At 43.4% G+C, this 26,623-nt stretch overlaps 1 protein-coding gene across 7 annotated transcripts in view; it reads left to right on the forward strand.

The window, feature by feature from the left end:
- The first annotated feature begins 655 nt into the window (after nucleotides 1–655).
- The window catches only part of LOC103814606 (hsp90 co-chaperone Cdc37-like 1), a 92,295-nt gene continuing 66,327 nt past the window's right edge, over nucleotides 656–26,623 (forward strand). For 2 of the 7 annotated variants that reach the window (XM_050986422.1, XM_050986427.1), the window contains exon 1: nucleotides 656–832. In XM_050986422.1, the coding sequence (XP_050842379.1) occupies nucleotides 731–832 (102 nt within the window). In that variant the 5' untranslated portion in view covers nucleotides 656–730. Of the gene's footprint in view, nucleotides 833–2,236; nucleotides 3,559–26,623 lie in introns of those variants that run through there. The other 5 variants (XM_050986426.1, XM_050986428.1, XM_050986423.1 and 2 more) reach the window with 4 other exon arrangements.

Genomic DNA, 26,623 nt, shown 5'->3' on the forward strand with positions numbered 1-26,623 from the left:
TTCATATGTTATAACAAATGTACTAGGAATGCTGCTCTCTTGGATTCTTAAGTACTTTAGATTTTAAGTAAGTTAGGCCTGTGAGTTACTGTTGTGCTTATAGGAAATTCTATATTAATATTTTGTTAAATTGTTTAACTTAAGCTATTGATTCAGTGCTGTTATGTTCAAGTGCTGTTAAACCTTTAGGCCCAAAGCGTTGGCTATATCTGGGATTAAGTTTGTCAAGGGGGTCCACACTGAACGCTGTCTCAATGGAAGGCTCTCCCTTATTCCTTTTTATCCTTACAGTTTCCTATTCTTACCCTTCCCCCTACCCTGCCCTGCCCCAGCCTCCACATAGAGAGTTTTTAGGTTGATACTGGGTTTAGATTGATTGATTTGTTTTTTCTCTGTGTGCTGTAACCTTCAAGTAAATAATAGAGTGAACCTGGACAATGAACTCTGTAGTGCTTTCACTTTTATATTAAACCTGCTTTTGCCGATACCATTGCCGGTGATTCTTTAAGTGACCTTTAAAAACTAATTTGCGATACACCTCAGCCTCCCATGTCAGAAGGAATCGAGATTCCCCTAGCTCGGAAGAGACAGGGACGGCTCTGCCTATCGTCAGCCGTTGGGAGTAGTGTATAGAGTCATTTCCGGGGAAGCTCGTAACGACCTCAAGCAACAGGAACATCCGGTTCAGGGTTGGGGAGGCTCAGTCAGCATTGTGTAGTTTGTGGTGAGGATGGCGTTGTGGTTTTCCTCCCTTCAGGGTCTTGGTTCGGTTGAGGAAGATGAGGAACGGGAATTCACTCTTACATCTATTCAGCGCCTGTCGGAATGGCAGGTACGTTTCTCCCCGTAGTATTTGTCATGCTATTTTCTTGTTCTGCTGAGTTTGTATGGGAATTCATGAGCTCCTTCCTTCCTCCGGCAGGGGAGCTTCAGCCGCATGTACCAGGGGCATGGATTTCCGTTGCTAGACCAAACCTTGGGTGGAAACACGCGTGACTCCCACTACTGGGGCATTCTATATTGCCCGAGCCTGCAACTGCAGGGTTTGTGCCTGGTTTCAGCACTCCGGGTTCTTAGGGGAAGGGCTTTTGACTATCAGTTTACAGAATCAATTCACAGAGAAACTAATCTGTTAGGGGCTCATACACGTGTAGTTTCTTTGTGCTGTGTGGTGTAAAATATAAAATGAAAACACTAAAGAGGTGCAAAGATGTGAGTCTGAGAAGTGATTAGTTTTTTTTCTTTTTCTTAAATAATCACAAATCTGGTGGCTCAGTCTCCGAACTCCCTTTGAAAGTAGGCTCAGCTGTCACATATGGTCAAATTGCCAAGCCAAAATGACTTGAATACTTTTTGATGCAGAAGACAACTGGGTTGATTATCATTCATCCCATCTGAGTAGAGCTAGAGCTTGGCCAGAGCCCAAACTCTAATTGGTGGGTGTCACTTAACACATTTTAAAACAAGACTCTTAAAAATAACAGTTATGAGCAAAAAACCTTAGGGTTAAAGACCAATTAAACTATCAAGTAATTGAATCCCTCCAAAGTTTCCTTCAGGATAGAGGTTCTTCAAACACAGCAAACTTCTTCAAAGATCTAAAAGTGGTCACAGGCAGGATTGTGAGCCTGGATCTGGACACTGAGAATGTGAAGGTGGAGGAAGTGCAGCTGAATGAGAGACTGATTACCTAGTACAAAATTGAAACCCAAAAAAGAAGTAAATGTTACAGCTGGACTCTCTGCTGGAGTACTTCTGTAATAATAACTGAAGAAAACCATGAAACTACCAGTCTGAATAAAGAAAACATATGAGTAGTTAAGAAACAAAAAGTAGGATCCTGAAGAGACACGTGTCTTATAGGTGATCACACAAAGAGATAATAAAACACATGAAAGCTGGCTGTAAACACCACAACAATACCTTAATAATAATTCTTATCACAAAAATCAGAGAATTCACATTATATAATCAATTTATCAACAGGAAGTGTTCGAGGAAGTTAAGACAACCCTTTTTCTAAGCATTCATGTAATATTAACAACAATCACTTTTTATCGGTATTACCTATAGAAAACAGAAGTAACAAAGGTTACAAACTTGCTACCAACAATCCCCCAGACCCTGAATCATTGGGGAATCAGCTGATGACTCTGCAGGTAGGATCTGCTTGATGTTTCCCAAATGCTCTGTCTTCAGAGACATTTTGGGTAGTTGAATCATTGCTAATACTTGCATCTTTACATGGTGGTTTCACTCACTGGGAAGCATTTTCCATGGTAAAAGATTTCCATCTATGTCATATTTGGAATAACACTGATTTGCATAGTGTTCCCATTTTCTACATCTTGGACAAAGATTTGGTATTTATGCATTTTCTGTGGAGTTGCCTTGTTGAAAGGTTACTTGAAAAACTGTGGGAGTTTTTTCTAATCTTTGATCTGAAGCTTTCATGGGTTTTCCAAATTGTTCTTCCAAGACATTTGCTTGAACTGCTGCTCCATGTGCAGGAGTGCTTATGTTGCTGCAGGCTTCTATCATTTGAGGCAGGGTTGGTTGTGGACCAGGCAAGGCACTAATTATGTGCTTACATTGTTCATTGGCATTCGCAAAAGCCAAGCTTTGAAGCAGATGTGGTTGTGCTGCTTCATCAGAGCATTGTCCCTCCACTGCTTGAGTAAGGCAATCTATGAAGGAGGTGAATGGTTCAGATGCTCCTTGCTTTACTTCTGTGAAAGTGCCCTCTGAGGTTCCAGTAGATTGAACTTGCAAGGTGGCTTTTCGAGCTGCTTCTTTAATATCTGTGATTACATTTTGAGGCAGATCTGTAGCTTGAGTTTCAGGTCAGTTATGAGGTGGATCGCTGCCTAGTTGAGCCAATGTGAGACCTGCATCTGGACCTCTAGCATAAGATACTATTAATCTTTCCAAAGCTCTTCTCCATTTGACCTCCCATAGAATGTATTGTGAGTCTGTTAAAATTGTGGTTGCAATATACTTGCAATCATAAGGTAAGAAATCATAAACTTTAAGCATGTCTCTCAATAGTTATTTGAAATAAGGAGAGCCTAAGCCCCCCTCTCTAAGGTCGTCTCAAATCTTTTTATTACTTCGTGTGCCAATGGTAGCCATCTGGCAGGTATATTTCCTCCAAAATGCCTCACTGGCATGGCCATCAATTGTGTTGTCATGTCAGGATTTCCCTTTTCAGATACCAACGTTACATTCATTCCTCCTCCCCTGTAAAAAGCTGATGGTTGTATATGCTGTACAATATAATTTTTGGAAGGTGTAATAATAGAAGCAGCCAGTGGTGGCGTTGTAGCAGGAGGTTGAGAACCTTGTTGTTCACAAGATGGCTTTGGAGGAACGACGTAAGCATTGTTCACGGAAGTACCTAGCGCACTGCCATCTTGTACGGAAGAGACACATTTAACGCCACCATCTTGTACGGAAGATGCGTGCAGCACACCGCCATCTTGTTGAGCATAGAGCGCGTACGCACAGTCTCTGCGCTGGGATAGTAAGTCTATGAAACGCCTGCTGCATAGCGCCATGGTATGTGAATGAATGCCCGAAGGAGGTAATTATCGGAGCTGCCGAAACCCCTGGGGGAACCCTCGTGTTTTGTGGTTCTAATATTGGTTGCGAAAGTGTCGGAGCGGCTGCGCTCGCTTCTCGTGGTGCATGTGCGTTCGGGGGAGCCGGTCCACCCACCCCGCCTACCCTGCTTGCTCCAGGCTGGGGCACACCAGACACCTCGTGTGGGGGAGTCGCCTCGCCCACTTCAGGAGGCTGCGCCGTCCCGGCCATCCGCTTCGGGGGGGTTGTGTCGCCCATCCTGGGCTGCGGGGCGTGTCTCTCTGCCCCGGGTTGGTCTCTGCCCACTGGGGTCTGCGGTGCCGCTTGGCTGAGTCCGGGAACTGAGATAGTATGTGCAGCTGCTGGCTACCTAGATCGCGTAAGTTGCGAAATTTGCATATCGGCTGCTTTCTGAGTACAGACGGGTTCAGCACCGCCCCCCTCTCCGGTCCCCGATATTCCGTGGGCAGTACCCTCTCAAGGCTGGGGGGTTCTTGGACTGCCTGAACTGCCCCCACCTCCGTCTGGGTAGCTATCAGCGATTTTTCAAGTGGCAGTGTGCCGGGGTCTCTCTCTCTAGCTGGTCAGAGTGACCCCGAGAAAAGTTCGAAAGTTTCTTTTCCCAGCCCAGTGCTTGAAGAAGGAGTCAGGGCTCTTCATTTTTTCGGTCTCAAGGTTGTTTATTGCATCTTATCTATAAAATTCTTTCTCCCTGTCCAGCCGAGATCCGTTCGGCAGGACAGTCAGAGGCACTCCGCCCACCCCCAGGGCGGTGTTATCTTTATATACTACAAACTACGTGTACAATATTTACAATTATTTTCCAATACCTATCATCTATATTAGACAGTGAGTTTCTACTTTAGACCAATCTAAAAGTGCCAACATCACCAGACAAGATGGAGGTAGAGAAGAAGAAGAAAGGCTAGACACACCCAAATCCCTCCATCTTGTCACCAGAAACCCCTATACCAAAAATCCTAAAACCTACATTTACACTCTGTGAGTACTTTATTTTTATATTATCTAAACTGCCGTGGCTTTTATCTCTTCATGTAAAGGTGTTAAGTTGTTCCGTGGTTCGTACTCGAACCCGCTGGTGTTCTGGGCTGTGTGCCAGGGTCTCTGAGCCCCCTGGCAAGGGTCCCAGGAAACTCCAGACTCCCAGAGGTATGTCCTGAGTTCCGACAGCAGTGAAGCTGTGGGCACTGGCAGAGCTGACGAAGCCACTCCCCCTTCCTGCGCACTCACTGCTTTTTTCTGTGCGGAGTTAGTGTCGCTGGAGGTCTTTTGTGTATGTTTTATGTTGATTATAGATTCATAAACTGCTCTACTTGCTGGCAAAAGTTTTGCAGCCGTGGTGTTTTTAAATGTGCCTTCATCATATAGTTTTAAACTGACAGAGCCTCATAGAGATGGACTGAAAAGCAATTCTGTATCTGCAGCTGGAAACTTTTCTTGGACCCAAGTTAACAGGTCTCGCAATTCGTCTCTTGAAACAGGGATAGGATGATTTTAAACTATGGATTCTAATTTTTCCATTGCTTCGTTTTGTGTCTTGGATGTTACATTCCCCATTTTTATAATGTTTTTGGCTGTGAAGGAAGATATAAAAAGATTCCTACCTGACCCTAAGGTCAGCTGATAACTTCGGTCTCACGGTCTTGCCTCTGGCCAGCAGACATGAGCTTTGGATCCAAGCTGGTTTTGTCCCTGGGGGTTCAGTTTTTCCAGCTTTTTGCTGCCACACACCAGCTTAACGCTGCTTCTACCGCATATACTGCTGATTTCTTCATTCAGGGACCCTGGCCTAGGAGCTTAGGCTTTCTCCTCACACGATGGGCACCATATGTTAGAATTTCAGGCTCTTTCTTGATCCAAGGTCTGGGCAAATAATAGTCAGGAAATGTTTTTGAAGACTCACTCTGAAGTTTATTATCCTTATCTATTAGAAACTCATGAGATTTGAGTTCTCCCTATCAAGTTGAGAAAGTGCCCTAAAATGGTGTCTGTTCAAGGCTATTTAAGTCCCAATTACCCAATAAACAGTTGACATCTATATTATTTATGCTGATTTATTAAAATTATGGATATTGATCTAGTACCGATATCCAACTGTGATGGACAAAGACTCTCTAACAGTTAAAGTTAGAAAGTGTATGTTTATTGCGACGCCAGGTAGCATGCGGGATAGCTCCCAAATACACACCGCAATTTACAGGTGATTACAGAGTCCTTTTATCTATACAAGTATTGAATACCCAAAATAAAAATGCATATTCATAACTTTGGTACATCCCATTCCCCGCTTCGTATGGTAATTAGTTCAAAAGCTATTAAGCATGCATAGTTTGTTCCTCGAAATGGGTCGGTGGTCCCTTTCATGGGGAGGGGTCTCAAAATGAGGAAGTAAATGAAATCTTCCTCGTTCTGACCTTTCTGCCATTTCAATGCAAATATGACAAATGAACCCTTGGTAGAACTCCCATTCCCTGTCTTCAATTGGTTTCAGAACAGAGGAGGCCTACAATTGTCTTATGTTCCTAAAAGCTATTTATCAGTTTCCATATTCTTCATTAAAAACCCAGCTAACCAAACATTATGTTGACAAGCAATCAATTATTAGTTAACTACTAACTCATAACTTCATCAAGGCCTACCCCTTTATTTTGATTAACTCTAATAAAGCTTATCTCTAACTAAAACCTCAGCTCCTCTAAAATCTCTAAATTCCTTAAAGTTTATGTCTCAATGCTTCTAACCCAGTTATGATCACTGAAAACCCACAATGTGGACATGTTTCATCCAGTTAGAGAAAGCCACCTAGATCCATAAAGAAGAAGGAAGAAGGTGCAAAAAAGACATCTAACCCATGCCCAAAATTCTCTATCTTGGCTCCCATGTATCACCATATACCAAAACCCCAAATCTAAGTTTTTTCACCCTGTGAGATCACACACTTCTAACCAACTACACACCCGTAATCCCAATGCTACTAATCAATTTTGGGAGCCTTCTCCACAGCCCCAGGTCAAATGCAGTGTTCTCCTGTGGGTCTATGCCTTTTAGCACAGAAAGTTTAAAATTGTCAGCATCCCGGGTTCCAACAAATCTTCAGGTGATGCAGTCGAAGGTTCTCCAAACAGCTTCACATTCTTTTCTGGAATCCACTTAGGACCATTCTCTGTGGAGACACAAGCAAAACCTCTACCCCAGGTGATCAAAGAATAAAGCCCCAATATTTTACGGGGTTTTGGATCCTTCACTAAAACAGGAGTTTTTTCTTTTTGTTGCAATTGTGAATTGCAATTAAAATTTTGAACAATTGGTGGGTTAGGGTCCATCAAAGAGCAATTCAAAATGTTGAAAACATAAAGAGCTTTCTGCAGTCTCTGGGCAGGGGTGCCATTTCCAGCTCCCCCTTTCTATTGGACTAAGAGATGCTTGAGGGAGCCATGAGCCAATTCAATGATAGATTGGCCTGTTGGGGAATGAGGAATCCCTGTTTTGTGCATAATTCCCCGTAAGGCAAAAAAGGTAGCAACTCGACGGGAAGTATAATCTGGGCCATTGTCTCTATTTCAGATAGTATACCAAGAGTTGCAAAAAGCAGCAGTGAAGTGTCTACAGACATCTTTAGCTGTTTCTCTTGAATGGGCTGATGCAAAAAGAGCACCAGAAAAGGTATCAATAGAGGAATGAATGTATTTTAAATGGCCAAATTCAGAAAAATGGGTAATGGCTGACTTCCAGACATGGAGGCTCTGAAGCCCTCTGGGATTAACGCCTCCTGCAAGAGAGGGAAAATAACACCTTTGACAATCAGGACAAACAGCAATAATTCCTGAAGCTTGAGCTTTAGTAATGCCAAAGTGTCAAATCAAAGAGATGAAGCATGGACAAACAACTGTTCAACTAATTAAAGTGGAAAAGTGGTATATTTATTACAGCGCCAGGCACAAGCGGAATTATATCCAAAGGAATGTGCAAAGAATCATAGGCTCTGGCTCTCTATTTATCTAAAAAAGTCTGACATACTCATATAATTTCCAAAATGCCTAATACATATTCATTACTTAACCCTGCCTACCCCCACTTTGTATTAAAATGTATTACAATTGAGTCCAAAGTTCTTTCTTGCTTTCACAGTCTTTCACTTGAAATGGGTCGGTGGGTTTTAAAATGGGTCGGTAGTCTTCTGAGGTCAAAGTGACCCTTCCCTTTTGCCTTGTTGGCAGGCTTTGGGCCCCTTGGCTATAGCTCAACTTTCAGGGCCCAGGTGCAGGCCACGGTCCTCTGCTTTTTCACAATTAGATCAGCACCCTGTTAGCATTCAGGAACACATAATCACGAGAAATGATGATATGCAGGTGCTTTTATTGAAGAGCTCTGGGTGTCAGGGGTACAAACCCAAATCTAACTCCGACACAGGTTCGGGATGGATATGCTTTTATACTCTATAATTATATATCTTTGATGCTAATTATTAAACGTACATTGTTCTATAGTATACATAGATTTCAGCTAAGCATAGCCACCTTAGACTAGGAACATACAGTTTCTCATTGTTCTTATGATTATACAATAATTATTTTAATTACTACTACTTACACAGGTAAAACACAAGGCTTAACATTTCAGAGTTTATCTTAGCATTCTCGAGGGTGCCACTATCATTATCCCCCCTTTGAAAGCATTTTCACTTCACTATAGGTGTAAATGTTTTCACTTGGTAGAGTCTTTTACTTCTCAATTTATGCTTGATGTTCTTCAAATCTAGGGCTGATGTAAACGGTGTCGTGGATGCTATCACAGGCTGGAGAACCAGAAGATAGTGGGCGTGGATCTCATGTCAGTGCCTTTATTATTTTCTGGTTCCAGGACGTTTTCTTCTGTATTTCTCTCCTTAAGATGCTGTAAACTAACTAAATTGCTAAGAATACAATAAGTAAGATTATCACACTCTCAATGACAGATTTAATTTATGAACTCACATTCTACCTTAACTCTTTAAAGATTTTTTCTAACCAACTTGTAGTCAAATATTTTTGGTCTTCTTGTGCTTCATGCTCTATTTGTTTCAACTGATTGATGTCATATTCTACATCTGCAGTTACATTTGGGATGTGAACGCAGAAATTATCAACTCGTCCCATTAAAAATCTACATACTCTATGCTCCTTCAGGAGTAACAAATCCAAGGCTAATCGATTTTGCAAAGTCATTTTTGTGGTGGCTTGTAGTTGTACGTTTAATTCTCTAAATCTTTCCCGGGTGACTCTTGCTAGTCTATCTACTTGTAAGTTTGTACAGCATCTCTCTACTCTGATAGTTTGCTATAGGACTAAACAAAGACTCGAGGGCCTACCCAAGTTTGACTCAACTAGAGGGTTCTTGCCAAGTGTACTCGGGACTTTCATTGTCTAGAACCTCTCCTCTTGCTCTTATCTGCAGAAGTTCATGTTTTCCATTAAATGGGGACTTTTCCAAATTGGACATAAGGTTGGGAGGTCCAAAGTAATTTCCATTACTTTCCCGTCTACAGGCAGATGTGTTGTCCAGGTACCATCGCTTGTTGCCCATACGAATTGTCCTGGACTTTTAATTGTACTCTTGGTACATCCTATAATCACTTTATAATTCATTTTGCCTTGTTTATGTTTGATCCCTCTGCAAGCACAACCAATTTGTAGGGCTATTGCCAGGGGTGGCATCTGTTTTATCTCTGCATCATCAGAAGTGCAGTCCTAAGTTTTACTGCATGCCCACTAACTTACTTTGTCTGCCCACGTTCTGCTACTAGTGGCAGTGTATGTTACTGCTGGATCTCTTTCATTCTCGGAGCCTTCTCACTTAATACACCAAGGGGTGTTTGCCATATATTGGAATTTTTGAAGAATACTCACAGACCACGCACTGTCCCAAGGCTCTATCTGATCTTTCTGATCCTCGGCCTCACACTTCCATACCAGAGTAGTTTCTGTAACATTTTCTATGATCTTTTTATAGTGTGGCAAATAGCATTGATATTGCGTGATGCCTCCCGACTGTCCCATAGGGGTTCCTAGTATGCCATCACTTAGAATACAGTCTTTCTGGCTCATAGGTCTTATCTTTGTTCCTATTTTCTCCCAAGTTTCCTTGACCCCCTGTCTCGACTTGGGTACCTGTTTGCATGCAATTGTTTTGTTCTTTTGTATTTCAGGTAGTTTTGATGTTATGATTCCCCAATTTACTGGGTCCCCTGCTGCCTTAGGTATTGGCAGACAGGCAGTTATTCTACTGGTGTTTTGCATTTTGGCAAAATCTTTCAGTAATCCAATCATTATATTCGCAGCTCGAACCGCATTAGAAATTTTTATCACCTGTGTTTCTGCCTCTCTCTTCATTCTAGAATGAAAAGTGGTTAATTGATCTTGTTGCATTCCACATCTCAAAGACATTAATGACCATAACATTAGCACAATTACTAATAGCATTCTCAAAGTAATTAAACACATTTAATCTGTAGTCTTGGTTCCACAGTTTACACAGTCTGTGATCCAGGATGGACTTTCTTCACTCAGGTATAGTGAATCCAGGGGTCCACGCCGGCTACTTTCACTGCTGTAAAGGTGGTCAGCAGTACTTGATAGGGTCCACTCCACTTTTCTTTCAGCGGTTCTTCATTCCAGTTTGTAATGTACACCTCGTCTCCTGGAAGTATGTTATGAACTGGCTTCTTGAGAATTATTGGTCTGTTCTACATGAGGATGCTCTGGAGCCGAGCTAAAGTTTTCCCAAGAGACAGAACATAATTATACCCTTCCTGTTTTCTTGTAACGTGTACATTAGGTTTAGGCTCAGGAGATTCATATGGTTTCCCATACAATATCTCATAAGGAGGGACTGACATCCCGCTCTTAGGGGTTTTTTAAATCTTCAACAGTGCTATTGGCAAAGCCTGGGGCCACTGCAGCTTGGCTTCTTGGCATATTTTACTGATTTGCCTTTTTAGTGTCTGATTCATCTTCTCTACCTGTCCACTTGACTTGGGTCAACACGGTGTGTGGAGGTCCCAAGTTATCCCCAGCAATCTACTTACCTCTTTTACTACTGTAGGTATGAAATGGTGCCCCCTATCTGATGATCCCCCTAGGGGTACCCCGAACCTGGGAATAATTTCCTGTAGTAACCACTTAACTTTTTTCATTTGCTTGGTTTGTGTGACAGGGAAGGGCTTCTGGCCATCCAGAAAATGTGTCAACCCCTACTAACAGGTATTTGTATCCTCGAGTTCTTGGCAATTCTAAAAAATCTACCTTCCAATAGTGTCTTGGCTCTATTCTTATCCGAATTCTTCTTAGCTGTGCTTGTTGCCTAGCCACTGGGTTGTTTTTCAAGCAGATATCACATTTTGACATAACTGATTTTGCCATTGTTAACATCCGTACCGAAATTAAACTCTGCTTTAGCAATTTTACCAATGCCTCTGCACCCCAATGATTCTCGTTATTTTTAATTTGTAGAACTTCTCTCATTATCAAGGGGGGGGTACCACTATTTGTCTTTGTGCAGTCAAATACCATCTTTCCGAGTTCTTTTGTGCATTTAGTAAACGTGCCAGTCTCTCATCCTCTACTGAGTATCTTGGTTTTGGAGGCAGATTAAATTGAGATATATTGAGCTTTGAAGGTATCAATGCTATTGTTGTTTGCACCTCTCGAGCAACCTGTCAGGCTGCCTAGTCTGCCTTTCGATTTCCTTCACAGAATTTGGAGTTTTCATATTGGTGTGCTTTACAGTGTAGAATTGCCACTTCCTCAGGTTTTTGTATTGCTTTTATTAATTGTAGGACTGCATCTTGGTGTTTAATGTGCGTACCTCGAGAAGACAATAATCTCTTTTCTTTCCATAGTGCTCCGTGTGCATGTACTACTCTAAAAGCATATTTTGAGTCAGTCCATATATTTACCTTTTTCTCTTCACTTAATTCTAGTGCTCTGGTTAGAGCAACTAGTTCTGCCTTCTGGGCAGATGTATTTGGTGGTAATGCCTTTGCCTCTACTACTGTGCTGACTGTTGTTACCACATATCCAGGGTATCTGGTTCCGTTTTCCACAAAGCTGCTTCCATGTGTAAATGGCTCCCACTCCGGCTGTTCTAGTAGGACGTCTTCTAAGTGTTCTCTTGCTGAATAGGTGTACTCTTACCTCTATGCAGTCGTGTTCTAATGGGCCTTCTTCAGTTGTGGTACCTAGGAACAAATCTGGATTCAAAAGGTTAGTTGTTTTTAATGTGACATCATCTTGCTCAGTCAGGACTACCTGGAATTTTATCATCTTGCTTGGAGATAGCTAATGGCCCCTTTTCTGTTCTAAGACAGTGGTTACCATGTGTGGTACATAGACATTTATCTGTCTTCTCATAGTAAGCTTCCTGGCTTCTTGCATCAGCATCACAGTGGAAAAGTAGCCCACCGGCGTTTTCCAGCTTCTCAGACGTTGTTCAGTACTCTTAGTGCTAGGCGTAGCCTTTCATGTACAAACAGCTGAAAATCTTTACAGATCAGGTAACCCTAATGCTGGAGCAGTTGTCAGTGCTTATTTTTTGTGTTTAGGTAGGCTTCTTTCTGTGGCTTGCCCCAGGTAATTGGCTGCGTCTTCTGAGCTTCATACAGGGGTTTCACAATCAGTCCATAGTCCATGATCCACAAGCGACACCATCTTGCCATCTGAGGAAGACTTGCAGCTTATGTAAGTTCTTGGGCTCTGGAATAGCACAAATAGCTTGGATACCTTGGTTAGTACCTAGTTTTTGTTGCCCTTGTGAAATTTCACATCTCAGGTAGATCACAGTCTTTTGGGCAATTTGTGCCTTTTCTCTGCATACTTTGTAACCTCCCATTCCCAGTGAATTTAAAATCTCAATGGTTATTTTATAACAGTCGCTTTTTCTTCTGTAGCTATTAGTATATCATTAATATACTGAAACAATAGGTATTGGCCTCTTGGTACTTGCCCATTTTCGTTCTAAATATCCAGTTCTTTTGCCACTTGGTTTCTGAATAGGGTCGGCGAGTTCTTGTCCTTTGTTGTGTCCAGGTGAGCTGGGTCTTTCTTCCGTTCTCTGGGTTTTCTCACTCAAAGGCAAACTGTTTCTTACTTTCTTTGTCAAGGGCGATGCAGAAAAAGGCATCTTTAAATCAATTACAGTAAACTATTTGTATATCTCTTTTACGGATGTTAGCAATGTGTAGGGATTTGTTACCACTGTATAAATGTCCTTTTTTATTTTATTTATTACTTTTAGATCTTGCACTAATCTATATTCACTATTTGGTTCCTTTACTGGAAATATTATGTCCTAAATTATTTTACAAATTCTATGTCTAATCAGCTGCTATATTCTCCTAACATCATCACCTTGGTAACGTTTTCTTGCTGGAACTGATTGCCCTGGTGAAACTTGTCTGGGCACTCTTGTTTCCAATGCCCGTCCCGCTTGCAATGCGCACATTGATTTATGCTTTACCCTTGCATAACTGGTCCTCTACCACGACTACTTTTGCCACGTCTCCTGAAATTTGGGTTCTCTTTTCTTTGTATTACTGCCAAAAGATTTTGCTGCTGCCTTTTAGTAGCTTCTCTCTCACGATTATTAGATACTTTCCAGGCTACCTTCAGGATTCTGAGTTTTCATAACTATTTTTATTACTCGTGCCAACTTACTAGGATTTTTTTTTCTATAAGTTCCAGCTGACTGTTTCTAAATAATTAAATCTGCAGGAGAAAAAGGCACTTCTACAAATGCTGGCCCTTCTACACCTTATCTCAAGGGAGAAATCACAGTCCATTTTTGTCTGCCTATGTCTTTTCTTTCCACAACCAGGGCAAGCTTTGACCGGCTTCAGGTTCTGTGGGCTACTGGAGTCGCTGATTCATTACTATTGCTATCTTTTTCACTTGCATCCCTCCCCCTCCTTTCTATCACAGTTAGGTTTTGCTCATCTACCGAGGAAGAGGGATCAGGTGATGATGGGAGAGGTGGATAAAGAGAGAAAGGTGTACTAGATGAGACAGGTTCAGGATCCGGTGAGGTAGGGGCAGATCGTGGGACAGGGAGAGATGAAGCAGGTGGGATAGGGTTAGGTACTCTTAGTCTTATTGGAGCTACTTATAAATCAATATCTGTATAATTTTCCCTATTCAATGCCAAATGTTCTAGACAATGTTTCTTGCAAACTCCACGCTTATCACTTGCAGACGCTCTAACCACCATTAATCTACATTCATCCCGCCATTCTGGCTTTCCCCGTAAATAGAAAAACAAATCAACATACGAAACTTCATCCATTGTTGTTTTTTTTTTTTTCCTTTCTTGCTTTTTCTTTTTTTTTTCTTCTTTTTCCATTTTTTTTCCTTTCTTGCTTACGAAATGACATTAACTGTGAAATACTGTTATATTACAAAGTCCTGTATTTTGGCTATTTTTCACCATTCTCCAAGACACATTCTGGCCACCATGTATTACAGTAATTAATCAACTTAGCTTTACATAATTCTTCCCCAAAATTACCCTGTTTCCAATGTGCTATTAAGCACCCCAAAGGAGAAGTTTGTGGAATAGAGGCATTGCTGCCCAAAATTCCTTTGAGCTTCTCCAACCAAAAATATCAAACCGAACCAGCAACACTTTCACGATTGTCTTACGGAACGGCGCCTAGGCAATACCACAGGAATTCCTTAGCCCAACCAAGTGTAGCTTTCTCTGTGTCTTACTGGCAGTCACCCAAACCAAAATAAAAGCACCTTACCTCTCTCCCAGGGACGTTGTGAGCGGCAGAGGCGGTCGCGGCCGATGGGCTCCCTGAGAATCCCTCGGTGCCGGCTGGAGCGTGATCAAGTCGCGAACTCGCCCAGCAGCACTCAGAGGGTCCCATCTGGGTCACCAAAATGTTAGTGTTCAGGAACACATAATCACGAGAAATGATTATATGCAGGTGCTTTTATGGGAGAGCTCTGGGTGTCAGGGGTACAAACCCAAATCTGACTCCGACATAGGTTCGGGATGGATATGCTTTTATATTCTACCATTATATAACTTTCATGGTAATTATTAAACTTACATTGTTCTATAGTATACATAGATTTCAGCTAAGCATAGCCACCTTAGACTAGGAACATACAGTTTCTCATTGTTCTTCTTATGATTATACAATAATTATTTTAATTACTACTACTTACGCAGGTAAAACACAAGGCTTAACATTTCAGAGTTTATCTTAGCATTTTCCAGGGCGCCACTATCAACCCCATCCTGCTTCTTTAAACACAGTAAAGACAAATTCATTATTTATATCTTAGCCTTAACTACTCTATCCACTAATAATTAACTACTTCTCATTACTTCTACTCTTCTTGGTATATTCTTAATTGTTTTTATCCCCCCTAACTAAATCTAGCTACACTTTTAACTCTGAGTTTCTTTAAACCCTTGATTCAGAGGCAGCATTTTGGTGAAAAAAGGAATGGCTCAATTTAGCCTGTTCTATCTTATCAGGTTGAGCAGATTGCAGTACAGGCATTGTTAAAACGTCAGCTTGCCTGTTCCCTTCAGCTAAATATATGGGAAGGTCTGTATGCTATCAAATATGCATAACAAAGTAAGGGGATGTTCTATTTTCTGAGGAAAAAACAAGGAGCTGCAGCAAATAAAAAAGTTGTGAGTTTTCAGCCTCTTTCAGATTTGTTGCTTCAGCTCTCATCTCAATTCCTGCAACATAAGCTGAATCTGTAACCAGAATAAAAGTAACAGAAAATTTTTGAAAAGCTCTGTCAACAGCATCAAGTTCAACAATTTGGGGGGGACCCCTCAACTGTGGATGCATCTGCTCTCCAGGCACTAGAAGAGCGGTCTCTCCATACTACCGCTGATTTATGAGAGGAACCAGAACCATCTGTGAATACTGATAAGGCTTGAAGTGGAATCTCACTCCTCTTTGGTTTTTTTATCCATTGAAATAAAGGTGTTAAAAGCTTATGTTTTGGAGGATGTATTGAGATTTCTCTGCTGAATTCAGCAAAGGCCATCTGAACAGCCTCTGCTTCCTGAAATATCACATTCTAATAAAATGTGCAAAGAGGCAGGAAATTAGTGGAAAATTCAATTCCTGCAGGAGACGTGAGTCTCTGTCAGGCCTTAACAACTAGTTGGGCCATCATTTCATGTTGAGTACTGATGGTTTTTGTCATTTGGTGTGGTAAAAAAAACCATTCAATGATAATCAACGGGTCTGGTGCCTTGGAGTCCCATTGATAAATCAAAGCGTGGGGCTGTTTTGCTTAATGTAATATTATAAAAAAGAAAGGCAGTTCAAATGCCCAGTGTTCGGCTTGTTGGCTTACTAAGGCATCAGATACACATTGCGGTGCCTGCTGAGCTTGTAAAGTTGCCAAGGTGATAAAAGGTCTGAGTCTCCTTTTAGCAGTTCAAACAAAGGACTTAGCTCTGCATTTGAAATTAATAACAAGGAGTGCACCCAGTTGATTGTTCCCAAAAGTTTTTGCATATCATGTAAGGTGCGAATGTCTGAATTTGCAGAGCTTGGGTGGAAATTGAATGGACTCCAGTGCGCCATCCCAAATGCCCCTAAGGGAGGTGGTTTTGTACCTTTTCAGGAGCTATGCCTGATTTACAGCTTCAGTGACAAGGGCTAAGGTTTTCTCCATGGCTTCCTGTTGTTCAGCTGCTACAAGAACACCATCCATATAATGATACAAAAAAACATTAGGCATTTTTTGACAAACAGGACTGAGGACTTTAGCAACAAATTGTGGATGCCATGGGACAGGGAGAGAGAAACGGCAAGCGTTTCTCACAGCGGCTTGTGAGAAACCCTTGCCATTTCTCTCTCCCTGTCCCATGGCATCCACAACATATCACTGGCAAATAGTAGGGGAGTTGTTCATGCCTTGAGGTAAAACAACCCAGTGGTCTGTGAGGGTGCTTGCTTAACTGTGCTAGGAATGGAAAAGGCAAATTATGGAGCATCATCAGGATGTAAAGGAATATCAAAAAACCAATCTTTTAAATCAATAATAGTCAAGTGCCAATTTTGGGGGATCATGGTAGGAGATGGGAGACCAAGCTGTAATGCCCCCATGTCTTCCATAGCTGCATTAATTTTTCGAAGATCATGGAGTAAATGCCACTTGCCAGTTTGTTTTTTGATAACAAACACAGGAGGATTCCAAGGACTGGTAGAAGGGACTATACGTCCTTTCAGGAGTTGTTGTTGTACCAACTCTGTTAATGTGCACAGGGTTTTCAGTGGTAGGGGCCATCGATCCACCCAAACCAGTTTTTCTGTTTTCCAGGTTAGTTTTAAAGTATCTGTGCTTCCATGGCCCCCATTAAAAATCTGATAAAGTTCTAAAGCCCCATTGGGAGAGAACATCCCTCCCCCATAACACCATTGGCACTGGTAACACAAACAGTTTGACTGAGGCAAGGAGTCCCTCAGGGCCTTTGATCTGTATCAAGTGCCAGCTTTGATAGCTGAGGCTGCTCCCTCCAATGCCTGAAAGTGCCTGAAGCACTTCAGCAAGGGACCATTGTGAGGGCCATTTAGCTTGAGAGATAACTGTAACATCAGCCCCTGTGTCTATGAGGCTGACAAGTGTTACCTCTTGTCCTTTTAATGTCAGGGTACATCGGCATGTGGGGCGTTGTTCTAATATAGGTTGTACCCAGCATACTTGGGGTGTCCCAATAGACCCAAATCCCCCTTATCGCGTTATGTCTATGAAGGGTACGCCCATGGTTTGGGGAAGTAAAATCAATTGAGCTACTCGAGTCCCTTGGGGAATGGTGCAAGGTGGTCAAGGTATCCAGGCCATTATCATGATTTCATTGTCAGAGTCAGAGTCTATAACCCCAGGGAGAACAAAAAGCCCCATCAAAGAGGTGGATGACCAACCTAAAAGCAATGCATGCATACGCTGCCCTGGTTGTATGAAAACTCCTGTGGAAAGCAAATGAACAGATGAATTAAGTAATGTTACTGTGATGGAGGTTGCCAGGTCCAGTCCTGTGCTCCCTGGTGTGTTGGATTGTAAATTGGCGACGGTCTGAGGAAGGCTGCTTGTGGGGGCAGCTGGGCTGAGGCTTGCTGTGTTCTGCTCTGAGGCGTTGGCTGGGGCATTTGTGTCTTTGCGCAGTGACACCCGTGCTCCGCCTCCGGTTTTGGTATATCAGATGCCCTTCAAAATCATACTTGGACTAACACTGATTAGCATCATGCTTCCCTTACGGCACTGAGGGCAAATACTTGGAGCTTTGGATCTGGCCTCCCGCTTTTGGAAACAGTCCTTTTTCAAATGCCCAGATTTCCTGCACCCGAAGCACATTCAGGGGTCCCCTGGCATAATCTTCAAAGCTGCAAAGGCATTAGCTATACCAGCCCCCACAGCCTCATAAGTAACTGTTGCCATGTGCTGAAGTGTGCCAAGGCAATTATATGCCTCAATCATTTCCAGCAGGGTGGGTTCCTCCTTAGGCAAGGACTTAAGCAGTTTTTTACAGTCCTCATTAGCATTTTTAACAGCTAATTTTAAAAGCAACACTTCTCTGGCAATGTCATTCTCAATTTGTCTTTCAAGAGCTTGTTTTAAGCGGTCAATAAATTGCATGTAAGATTCAGCTGGTTCTTGCTTTACATTAGTAAATACTTTTTGGGGGCCCACAGCATCAGGAACCTTTAAAAATGCTATATGAGCAGCTTTGGTAATGCCCTCAAGGGCTTCTCTAGGAATGTGGGCTTGCCCCACAGGGTCTGAGAGAGCCCCTTCTCTGGCCAGGTGGTCAGTCATGAGGGCTGTGATATTCTGGTTTGTATGCCCTACAAATCTTACAAGCAAAGCATCTAACCCATTTTTCCACTGAGCATCAAAAATGGTATACTGAGTTGGGGTTAATAATACTTACGCCAGTCCCTTTAAATCATGAAGGGTCATAAGATGAGTTGACAACGTAGACCATAAAAGATTAGCAAAACAGGGAGACCCCAGCCTGTGTTCTGTAGCCATGCAGCATAGTTCCTTAATTTCCAAATAGCGAGGGGTTCCCACTGTGGGTTGTTTCCCCTGGTGCCGTGAAGCCTGACTGGAGCAACTATTTTCACTGCGATATCAAAGTCCCCCTCCTTAAGAGCCTTTTTCTTTAACTGCATCCAGTTATCATGAGGGTCAGGAGGGAATAGATCAGTCTTATAATCTGAATCTATTGGTCCTGGATCAAAGGGGTCCCCCTCCTCCTCACTGCTAGAACCTCAGTCAGCAATATAAGCTGCTAATGACCACGAGACAGGATGCCTTCCCCTCCTTTGTCTGGGCAGAGAGGAGGTTGATGGCTGCGGCCAGTCTTCAGTATCAGACGTGCCAGTTTCAAGAGGGCAGGGAGAGTCAGAGTGGGATAGGGGGTCGGCGGTATTCGCAGAGGATACAGCCTGAGACTGCTCTTGCTTTTTCAATGTCTCAAAAATTATTCTTCTGGACAGGAGCATACGCATTGCTGGCTCATGTTCCGTGGTAGCAAAATCATAGGACATTACCCCTACATCATCCCAAACAGCAGTTGTAAAAATAGAGGCAGTGATGTCAGAATGTTTAACAGCCACCCATTTTAGAATGAGCTTCAAGTCCATCTTTGGTAAGGATTTGCCATGTTTCACAAACAAAGCAAGCATTAGTTCCAAAACGCCTCTCTCTTCTTTAGACGTATTTTGTCCCATGTTCCCCCGGCTCACCTTCTCGTGGAGAGATTATTTTGGGCCCACTCCTGGTTCTCGCACCAGCACTTCCAGTTCCAGGGGCTCACTGCAGTGCAGATAGGCTGGTTCTTGCTTCTCTCACGCGGGCACCAATTATCGATGATGGAGAGATGGGGACATCTGAGTTTGGATCAGAAGCCAATTTTTATTGAGAATACAAAGCGTTTATATATGGTTTTACGGATATGGTACTTATATAGGATTCTATTTTTGGTAGCAATTTCCCATTGGTTACACATTCTTCATATCAGTTAGCTGGTAATCATTACAAAGTTTCACAACATGTCTCTTGGTCACTTCTACATCAGGGAGCAGTTATGTGTCTGTCTCTCCCATGGTTTCTGCTTGATTAGGCCTAAGATATCAGGCTCCTTTATCAGTTCCATTGTACTCTCTGTTTTATCTCCCATAACAGTCCTACCAGATGGGATGTGTTACTGGATGTATTGGTCATCTAATTGGGGACATCAAGATTGGAGGCAGCCTGGGCTGCAGTGATCATGCACTGGTAGAGTTTGTAGTCCTGAGGGATGTGGGTCAGGTAAGAAGTAAAGTCAGGCCAGTAAATTTTAGGAAAGCAGACTTTCAGGTCTTATGGGAGATAGTCAGTGGGATCCCCTGGGAGACTGCGCTCAAGGTAAAGGGAGTGGAAAAGAGCTGGCAGATCTTTAAGGAAGTTTTCCATAGAGCGCAAGAGCTAACAATCCTCAGGATCAAGAGATCAGGCAAGGAAGGCAAGAGACCAGCATGGCTGAGTGGGGACCTGCTGGTCAAACTAAACGGCAAGAAACAAATGCACAGGCAGTTTAAGCTAGGTTGGGTATCCTGGAAAGAATATAGAGATGAAGTTTGATAGTGTAGGGAGGAAGTGAGGAAGGCCAAGGTGAAGCTGGAACTGAACCTGGCAAGGGGTGCAAAGATTAACAGAAAGGGCTTCTACAGGTATGTCAGCTGGAAAAGGAAGGTCAAAGAAGGTGTACCCTCCTCGATAAACAGTGCTGGAAAACTGGTATCAACAGATGAGGAGAAGGCTAAGGTGTTCAACTTTTTTGCCTCAGTGTCCCATGTGGATGGAGAGCAGAATGGGGACACTTGAGGTACCTGAATGCACATAAGTGTATGGGACCCAATGAGATGAATCCCAGAGTGAGGTCCTGTAGCAGACACGGGGCCAGCTACAGCCCCATGGAGAACAATGGTTTAGAGATAAGGAAATGCTAAGTCATAGGAATTGAACCAGAAGTTGTCACTCAGGTCCTCCAGGCCTGTTTATCTTTCTGTGACCCCATAGGCTGTTTTCCCTAACCCTTACAATTGGTCAGTTCTCAAGCCCCCCTAACCCTATAAAAGGGGCTGCCTTGGCTCATTTGGTTAGAAGAGCTACCATCGGACCCTTCGCAAATCCCTCTAATAAACCATCATGGAACAGCCGATGCCGCCTTCTCATCTCTCTCCCTCATCTGCTCTTCTGAAAGCCACGACCAGCCAGAGCCCCTTGGCAAGCTAAGAGCTGAAACCATAAAAGAGCTGATATCACTAAGAGCTGACAATCACTAAGCTTGCTAAGGTGGCCACGGCTGTGCAGCAGTTCGGGCTCGGGCACCCAGCCCCCGGAGGGCTGAGATATCCGGCCTCAATACTGCTTGCCTGGGGCGCTCTGACCCTACGGGGAATCAGCTATCCGGCTAAGAAGCTAGCCCCTGTGGCCTTTTTTACAAGGTCCCAGATGACTGGAAAAAGGGAAACGTACCCATCTTAAAAAAGGGTAGAAAAGAAGACTCTGGGAACTATCAACCTGTCAGCCTCACCTCTGTGCCTGGGAAGATCATGGAACTGATCCTCCTAGAAGCTCTCCTAAGGCACATGAAGGACAGGGAGGTGATTTGTGACAGCCAGCACAGCTTCACCAAGGGCAAGTCCTGCCTGACCAACCCAGTGTCCTTCTATGATGTAGTGACTACATCAGCGGGCAAGGGAAGGGCTACAGATATCATTTGTCTGGACTTCTGTAAAGCCTTTGACATGGTCTGCCACAACATCCTCTCTAAATTGGGGAGATGGATTTGATTAGTGGACTGTTGCGGCTCTTCCCTGCAGCCACGGGAGCAAATCAGTCCAAGCTAGCTGCTCCCCAAGCTTGGCTGGAGGAAGCCACAAGATCTGCCACCCCCAGGTTCTTTTAGAGGACCCCAGGTGGTGGTGCCGTCTGTGGCGTGGGTGGCACAGGCGAGGAGGAGACCACGAGGAGTCCAAGGCAAAGGAAAAAGAGAGGACACTTGCGTGGCTGTCAAGGAGGCTTTATTCCTTAATGGTTCCAGAGGCAAGTGACAAGGGAGACAGGCTGGGGGGGGGGAGCTGATACAGGGAGTGGGCGTGGAAGGGGGAGACTCAAAGTAACCAATAGGAATAGGGTAGGGGAGGAACGAACAACATATTTGAAACAATAAAGTTCATACATGGGAGGGGAAAAGCCCCAGGGGCAAATCATACAGCAAAGTAAGGGTGACTGACATGGAAAAATCTCGAACAAAAGGGGGGTGGTTACAGTGAGTGACAAGGGGAGTAGGTGGCACCACTGGGAGGGGAGAGGACTTATAAGGGCAGGGAGGGAGGAAGGAAGGATCACTGGGTTTGATGGGCAGGCAAGTGGCGGGAAAGGAAAGTAACAGACAACCTGGGACAAACCATCATGAGGGGAGAACATGGGGGGAACTAAGGACCAAACCATTTTCTTAACACAAAACAACTAACACAAATAATAATAACAAATCTTTAAAAACACAATGCCAGAGACTGTTAGATGGATAAGAAAGTGGTTGGACAGTACTGATGCCTTAGGTTTTAACTTTCATATTTCTCAGATTTTGTGCTGCCTAGGTGTGTAGCTCTGAGATTCATATTAAGTGTCAGTAAGCTCTCTTCACAGGGTAGGTAGACAAAGCAATCCTTCTCCAGCTTGAGACCAAGGACAACAATTACGAGCTTCAGGTCCAAAAGTTTAAACAACAAAGAACTGAGGGGAGCAAACAAGAAGGATGGGACTTCATAACCCAAAGCTATAATTGGACAATTACCCTGATATGCAAATGGACCAAAACTTATAAAAGTGTGAAACCTCATGACTGGGCATCCATTTTGTGACCATTTTGGGTCCATCTTGGGTGTAGCCCTGTCCAGGTTCTTGTACTGCCTAAGGTGTATCCTTTTAAGGCATTTTAATAAATACCTACTTTATTCTCTTAGCTCTGTCTAGTCTCTGTTCCAGGTTCAGCCTCTCAAGGCATCAGTACCATCCAGAGGGTAGTGGTCAATGGCTCAGAGTCCTGATGGACATCAGTGACAAGTGGTGTCCCTTAGGGGTCCTTATTGGGACCAGTGTTATTTAATATCTTCATCAATGACAGACTAAGGGATGAAGTGCACCCTCAGTGAGCTTGCAGATGATACCAAGATTAGTGGTGCAGTTGACACCTGAAGGATGGGGCCATCCAAAGGGACTTGGACAAGTTAGAGAAGTGGGCCCATGGGAATCTCATGAGGTTTAACAAGACCATGTGCTGGTGCTGCACCTGGGTCTGGTGCACCACCGCTATCAATCCCAGCTGGGGGATGAACATTTTGAAAACAGCCCTGCTAAGAAGGACTTGAGGATGCTGGTGAAGGAGAGGCTGGACATGAACTAGCAATGTGCACTCACAGCCCAGAAAGTCAAATGTGTCCTGGGCTGCATCCAAAGCAGCGTGGACAGCAGGGTGATGGAAGTGATTCTGCCCCTCTACTCTCATGAGACCCCACCTGGAGTACTGAATCCAGCTCTGGGGTCCCAGCACAGGAAGGACATGGACCTGTCAGAGTGAGTCCAGAGGCCACCAAGAGGATTAGAGGGATGGAGCACCTCTCCTACAAGGAAAAGATGAGAAAATTTGGCTTGTCCAGCCTGGAAAAGAGGCGGCTTGGGGGTGACCTAATTGCAGCTTTGCATACCTGATAGGAAGCCTCAAGAAAGATAGAGAGAGGCTATTTAGAAGAGCCGTCGTGAAGGAAGCCAGGGAGTATGGGCTTTAGGTGCGGGAAAGAGGGCTGATATTATGATTGGAGTATTTATGAAGAAAGTTCTTTACTGTGATATGGGTGATGGTGTGCTTGCTTGGCCAACTGGTTCTCCGAGAGAAGGGCGCTGTGGATGTACCCCATGGCTCGCTATCAAGCTGGTTCAAGGTCTCTCTTTGGAGCTGGGCCGGGATATGTTTGGTCTTGCTCGCGAGTCCGGTGGTGTGCCAGGATGATTTAACATTGTACCTGTGTCTCCCAGCGGAATTGGTGATGTTGTTTAGAGCAATAGATTGTGTGATCGGTTAGTTGTTCCCGTTACACAACAGTGTTAATCTATGTTTGCTTTTGGGGTCTGGGGTGGTTGAGTATTTTCGCGATGAAATGTCTGTGCTGTCTACCATCTGTTGTCCTTTCCTGAATAAGAGGTAGTCAGCCGATTGGGTCTCAGTCGGTCACCACGGGTCGCCTGGCTGCGTTGCGCTTGACGCGCGGGTTTTCCGGCTGGCGTGTCAAGTGTGATGCGTCGGGCATGTGCACTTGTCTGGGGGGCTGTGGCCGTGCGACGAGGGTGGGGAACCCGTACGAGGGGGACGCGCACTGATCGAGGGGGCAGCTTCAGGTATGAGCGTTGGGTGGGGGCGTAGGGCCGTGAAATGTAGGACGTCGATCGACAATGTGAAATATATGCCAACTAGCGTAAGCCTGGTTGCTTTGATGTCTAGCGTCCACGGCGGGCGAGCGGAGTTTTAGATTAGGAATATAGTGGGTGATAAAGATGGACCTGCGATCTAAAAGTGCATCAGAGAACAGGGAGAAAAAGATGTAAGGACGTCTGCATCGAGTCCGGACGCGGCAGGGCTGTAAACACCACGCCGCAGCACCTGGCGTCCCAAGCAAGATAGTCGCTGTTGGGCGGGCCTCTCACTCTCAGAAAAGATTCTAACGAAAGGATTTTTCATAAAATATGTCTGTGACACATCTCCAGCTGGTACCTACATGTCTTGGTTTGGAAAGACAGGTGTCTGCTAAGGAAGGCAGGAGCTTCTCCTGACATGGAAAAATGTAAACCCCCTCTCTTTGAATTGTTATAAATTTGAAATTAAGGGGCTCTCAGGTAAAAATATGGGAGCAGGAATAACAGTTCTTTATTAGGGAAGAAAATAAAAAGATAAAATAAACAATGCATTAAACCAAAACAACACTGACAGAGTCAGAATACAACCTGACACCCTGTTGGTCAGGGTGTTGGTAGCAGTTTAATTGGAATTGTGGCTGCAGTCCTCCTGGAGTGTCAGGTGTGGTTCTGTTTGCAAAGTGATCCTGTAGAAAGTGTATAGTCTTCTGAAGTTTCAGTGGAAGAGGCAGCTGTTCTGGGAAATTTAGTGGAGAAGTTGTGTTGGTGTTTTAGAATTTCAAGATTATATCTGGGTAGGAATGCTTGGCTCCTCCCTCTGGGCGAAGCATCTCACAATGGGATGCTATAGTTCTTATCAGTCATGCAGTGACATTCAATAGCCTGTTATTAGTAGATGTCTCCCCAGAGGGAGGATTGGTTGTGGAAGAGAGAAGGAAAACTGCTCACTTAACAGAAGATAACTGCCATACAGATGGCAAATAGAATACAATTTGCTTGGCAATTCAGGACGCTACATTGTCTCCTTATACTTCTCCTCCTACCAGCTGCCACTCTTTCTTAAATGTCCTTCAGCAGAAGAACCAGATGCACCAAGTTTTGGTGTGCAGTGGATTATTTACATCATCTTCAGAGCTGGCTGGAACAGCTATGACTAGCAGATAGGAGTACATGGCCTCTCCCTGCACACATCACTCCTGCAGCCCCTCTGTTACCAAACCCCTGGACTTCATGCCCAATACACTGCATCCTTTATCTCCATGAATGACATATTTAAGAACTGTTTGAACATATATCCATTATAAACTCTACTTTCAATGTCATCCCAATCTTAATATACATACATTATAAGCTATCTTCTGTCCTGGATATACACTTAGTAAAACCCTATCCCTTGCCCCAAGAACCAGAGTACAGATTTTAACATCATACCAATTCAGATTTTGATTATTTTAGCCCCTGTAAACAGCTTTGTAGGGGCAGGTGGTGGAATTTCATTTGTTGCAATGTTAATCCCTTTTGTCTAGTCTGCAAGGACAAAATATTTGTATATACAGACTCCTGAATGGTGGTTTATGCAGTATGGAATGGTTCAAAAAATTGAATTGTGATAAATTGGCAGAGTTGACAAAACTCAGTTTTGGCAGAAGAAGAAAGTAGAAAGTAATAAAATGGCTACTCTAAGAAAAACCCACTTTAAAAAATCATGATAATGCTCATATTTCAAATGCAAAGGGAACTCAAGATCAGAAAACCAGATTTCTCTCTCTGTAAATTGATTCTGTAAACTGATTCTATTGGGTCTGAATGACGGGTTTGGGCCACTTTAACAATCACTATTAAAGGCATTGGCAGAAAGCAGGTTTTAATATTAATTTGTGAAAGTGTGATTTAACAGTTTGATGGCAAGGTTCACTCTATTACTTTACTACATAGAGGAAGTATACATAGTGATTTGCGGAAAAAAAACTAACTCCACAACTTTGTAGAAGTTGTAAAGCCGGTATGTTTATTACAGCACTGGACACATATGGGGATCATTCCCCCTAAAGGACATGCACACCCCTGAGAATTCCCAAACCTTTTTTATCCCCCTTACTTGTACATATGCATAGAGTTTCACAATAGGTTCATGCATATTCATTTTATTGGTTTCCCATTACAACTTGCAACCAGTCCTTGTACAGAGAAAACTCTATGGTCATCCTGTCTATCTCTTGCCTTCATTTCAAAGTTCAAGCGGCCCTTCTTATCTCTTCAGCTTGGAAATTGCATTCCTTTTTTCTCAGCTGAGGCAGTTTCTGTGAGTGCAGCAAACATAATAGACCAAACAAGTTCACTTATGTTAGCAAGCTACAGACTTAGTAATTCAAAGTGGCACATTTCACCTAAATCTGAAATGGATTTCTACTCTGTTAAATTTCCACTCTGTTTCATTGGGAAAATTGGATTAGAATAAATTCAAAATGATTTAGACAGAGACTGGGGATGCAAAAGGGTAAGGGTGGAAAGGATAAAAATACAAAAGAAAAGGGTGCAAAAGG

The sequence above is a fragment of the Serinus canaria genome, chromosome W, assembly GCF_022539315.1.
Source record: "Serinus canaria isolate serCan28SL12 chromosome W, serCan2020, whole genome shotgun sequence".
NCBI lineage: Eukaryota > Metazoa > Chordata > Aves > Passeriformes > Fringillidae > Serinus > Serinus canaria.